This window comes from Gracilinanus agilis, unplaced genomic scaffold, assembly GCF_016433145.1.
Source record: "Gracilinanus agilis isolate LMUSP501 unplaced genomic scaffold, AgileGrace unplaced_scaffold22329, whole genome shotgun sequence".
In the NCBI taxonomy this organism is placed as follows: Eukaryota; Metazoa; Chordata; class Mammalia; order Didelphimorphia; family Didelphidae; genus Gracilinanus; species Gracilinanus agilis.
The window spans coordinates 1-3,363 of NW_025353947.1; the positions used below are offsets into that span (position 1 = coordinate 1).

The 3,363-nt window shown below is 54.3% G+C and overlaps 1 protein-coding gene across 1 annotated transcript; it reads left to right on the forward strand.

Annotated features, from left to right (window-relative positions):
- Positions 1 to 6: 6 nt before the first annotated feature.
- Positions 7 to 3,328, forward strand: LOC123254443 (oxysterol-binding protein-related protein 7-like; the record flags this gene model as incomplete). Its single annotated transcript, XM_044683465.1, has 8 exons — positions 7 to 153; positions 507 to 599; positions 711 to 843; positions 950 to 1,044; positions 1,358 to 1,453; positions 2,052 to 2,189; positions 2,496 to 2,586; positions 3,081 to 3,328. Coding segments are annotated over 8 exons (1,041 nt in total), but the record flags the coding sequence as incomplete, so codon positions are not given.
- Positions 3,329 to 3,363: the final 35 nt, after the last annotated feature.

Here is a 3,363-nt window from a genome sequence, read left to right on the forward strand (position 1 = left end):
CCTTCCCTTCCCTTCCCTTCCCTTCCCTTCCCTTCCATCTCTTCCCTAGAGCTCTCCGAATGCCAGGGGAAACTTCAGGAGCTGCATAAACTTCTCCAGAGCCTGGAGTCCTTGCACCGCATCCCGTCTGCTCCTGTCATCTCCACAAACCAGGTGAAGTGAAGGCAAGGGGAGGGCAATGGGGCTCTAGGAGGCTGCTCCTTCCAGCTCACCACCCCACCCCAATCCCTGGAAGCCTTCATGGTCCTGAATAGTTAGTGCTGACTTCTAATTTAGCTCCATTTCCCTCTTTTTCTTCTGCCCTCCCTTAGCATGGTCTTGCAATCTGTTTCTTCGGAAGCATCCATTGGTCTCTGTCCATTTACTCACCTGCTATGTTCTTTCCTGAGTACATATTTCTCTGCTCCTCTCCCTGGGGTTTGTATGTTGCTGTTCTTTTACCACCCCCCTCCCCAGGTCCAGCTCCCTTCCCAACTGACTTCCCACCCCTCCACACACCCTGCCAGGCCTCAGGGACCACTGAGAGACCCAAGAAGGGGAAGAGAACCAGTCGCATGTGGTGTACCCAGAGTTATGCAAAGGATGACACCATTGGAAGGGTGAGTGTGGGGTAGAGATGGGGCCTTTGGACATTGCAGCAGATCTGGGCAGGAGAAGCCGAAGGGCTCTTTCTCCCTCCGTTGGATCCTTCTCTTCCTCCCTGACCCCAGGTGGGCCGTCTTCATGGCTCAGTTCCCAACTTGTCTCGATACCTGGAATCTCGGGAGCCCTCTACTCCCCGAGGGCTGCCTCCCACGGATTATGCCCACCTGCAACGGAATTTCTGGGTCCTGGCACAGAAGGGTAAGTGCTCAGGACTCCAGGGGCCGGGTCAGGAAGGGGGAGAAGAAAAAAGAGGAAAGGGCCTCAGGAAGGAGAGGGGTCCCTGACTCTCACCATCCCTCTGCAGTGCATGGTTCTCTCAGCAGTGTCCTGGCTGCCCTCACTGCTGAATGGGATCGTCTTCGGGCCAGTCACCAGGGTTCAGAGATGCAGAGACTAGGGGTGAGGCTGGGAATTGTGTTCTTGAAACAAAGGAATCGGGAGGCGCTGAGGAGGGAGAGGGGTGTGCAAAGACCAAAAAGATAGAATTCAGAGACCGGGCAAACTGAGATAAGCTAGTGGGGCTGGACTACTAGTGAGTGAGTAAGTGTGTGTGTGTGTGTGTGTGTGTGTGGCACGTCTGAATCAAGGGAGTCCTGACCTGTTGCAGCCAGGAGGAGGAAACTAGTGGGACTGGAGTCAGGAATTTCCTACCTAGTCCAAGCATTAGATCCCTCTTTTAGCCTTGATGTTCCCTCATGCCTCTCCCTTATAGGTCTCTGAGGTTCCAGCTGGCCAGAGGCGCCCCCACACCCTGTCCATCTCTTCTGACACCACAGCCGACTCCTTTAGCTCCCTCAACCCTGAAGAGGTGAGAGGAATCTCTCGTCTTCCTCTCATCTATCCCTTTCCCCAACTTCCTTCTGCCTCACCATTACCTTTTATGTCCAAAAGCAAACTAAAGTCCAGGAAAGTGAAGCCCAGCCATCCTGGCTCCTAATTCTTCTGTCCTCACTGCGCCCCCCCTCCCTCAATTTGTCTTCTGCTTGGAAGATCCCACTTAGACTATAGCATAGAATAGGGGGTGAGGACTGGCTTCTTGTTTCTTTTCTTTTCCTTTCTTTTCTTTTTAAACTCTTACCTTCCATCTTAGAATCAATACTGTGTATTGGTTCCAAGGCAGAAGAGTGGTAAGAACTAGGCAATGAGAGTTAAGTGACTTACCCAAGGTCACACAGCTAGGAAATGTCCAAGGGCAGATTTGAACCCAGGACTTTAGGCCTGGCTCTCAATCTACTGAGCCAACCAGCTGCCCCTTTCTTGTCTCTTTTTGAAGGAAAATGTCAGGGAACTTAAAACCAGTCTGCTCCCTCCTCCTCCCTTTTCTCTTCACCTGGGACTTTCAGGCAATTCAGCCAAACTTAGAATACAGCGTGCCCAGCCCTAACATTCATCTCTGGCTTCTGCAGCAGGAGGCTCTATACATGAAAGGTCGAGAGCTAACCCCTCAGCTTTCCCAGCGAAGTGTCCTATCTCTGGCAGACTCCCACACAGAATTCTTTGATGCCTGTGAGGTTTTTCTGTCTGCCAGCTCTTCAGAGAATGAGGTGAGAGGGGAGGAAGACCCTAGGGTGGCAGGGCCTGGAACCCCACAGGACTAGAGTGGGTTTTAGGGATTTTGAGCCTATGAATTCCTTAAGCTCTCTCATTCTACCTCCCCCTCCTTCCTCTTCAACCAAGTCCCCCAGCAGGTGTCTGAGGCTCAGGGAAGTCTTACCTCCCCCTCCTTCCTCTTCAACCAAGTCCCCCAGCAGGTGTCTGAGGCTTCAGGGAACCTTCCAGTTCCCCTTCCAACGGAGGCCTGAGTATAGACTCCAGAGCCCCCAGAGAAGTACCACCTTCCTCTCATCTAGGGCTCAGAGGAAGAGTCCTGCACCAGTGAAGTCACCACCAGCCTGTCAGAGGAGGTGCTGGACATTGGGAGCACTGAGCACTGCCAGAAAGGTGCCAGCCCCGGGGTATGGGACAGAGGAAGCTGGAGGGACAATGGGGGAGACATTTAGTCCAGGAGACTGAAGGAGGTTGGTTATCCTGCTTTAGGAAAAATGATGAATAATTTCAATCTCTGTTTATCTTTCTGTCCTTGCCTCCTGTATGTAGGAGTTCTGAGGGCTTGGGGAAGGACTATGAATACTCAAAGTCAGTGGGGCCCAGGGCTGGGGCAAGGGTGAAAGGATGACGATGGGATGCTTCGGGGCGCACGATGACCCCACGAGTTCAGGGTAGGCTCCTAAGGAAGTCTAGGCAGATTCTCTGGGAAATTGGACAGCTCCAGGGAGGGAACGCCGGGAATGGATGATATCCATAGTAGGTGCCACCCTCCCCACCTCCCGCAAAGTAGAGCAGTCAAACTGCGCCTATAGCAGCGCTGCCCTAGGCAGGGTCCTGGACGTGGAGCAGGGCGCTGACGAGACTGGGTTGGGGCTGGGGGGAGCCAGGCATCTGTATTCCAGAAGGAGCTGGGGTACCCCCTCGGCGGCGCTGCCTCCCTGCAGCCAGCGGCCCCGGAACCGACGTGAGCCTGTGGAACATTCTGCGTAACAACATCGGCAAAGACCTGTCCAAAGTATCCATGCCCGTGCAGCTCAACGAGCCCCTCAACACGCTTCAGCGGCTCTGTGAGGAGCTTGAGTATAGCAACCTGCTGGACCAGGCGAGCCGCACGCCGGACCCCTGCGAGCGCATGGTACGAGCCTCGCCTCCCCCGCCGCTCCCTGGAGG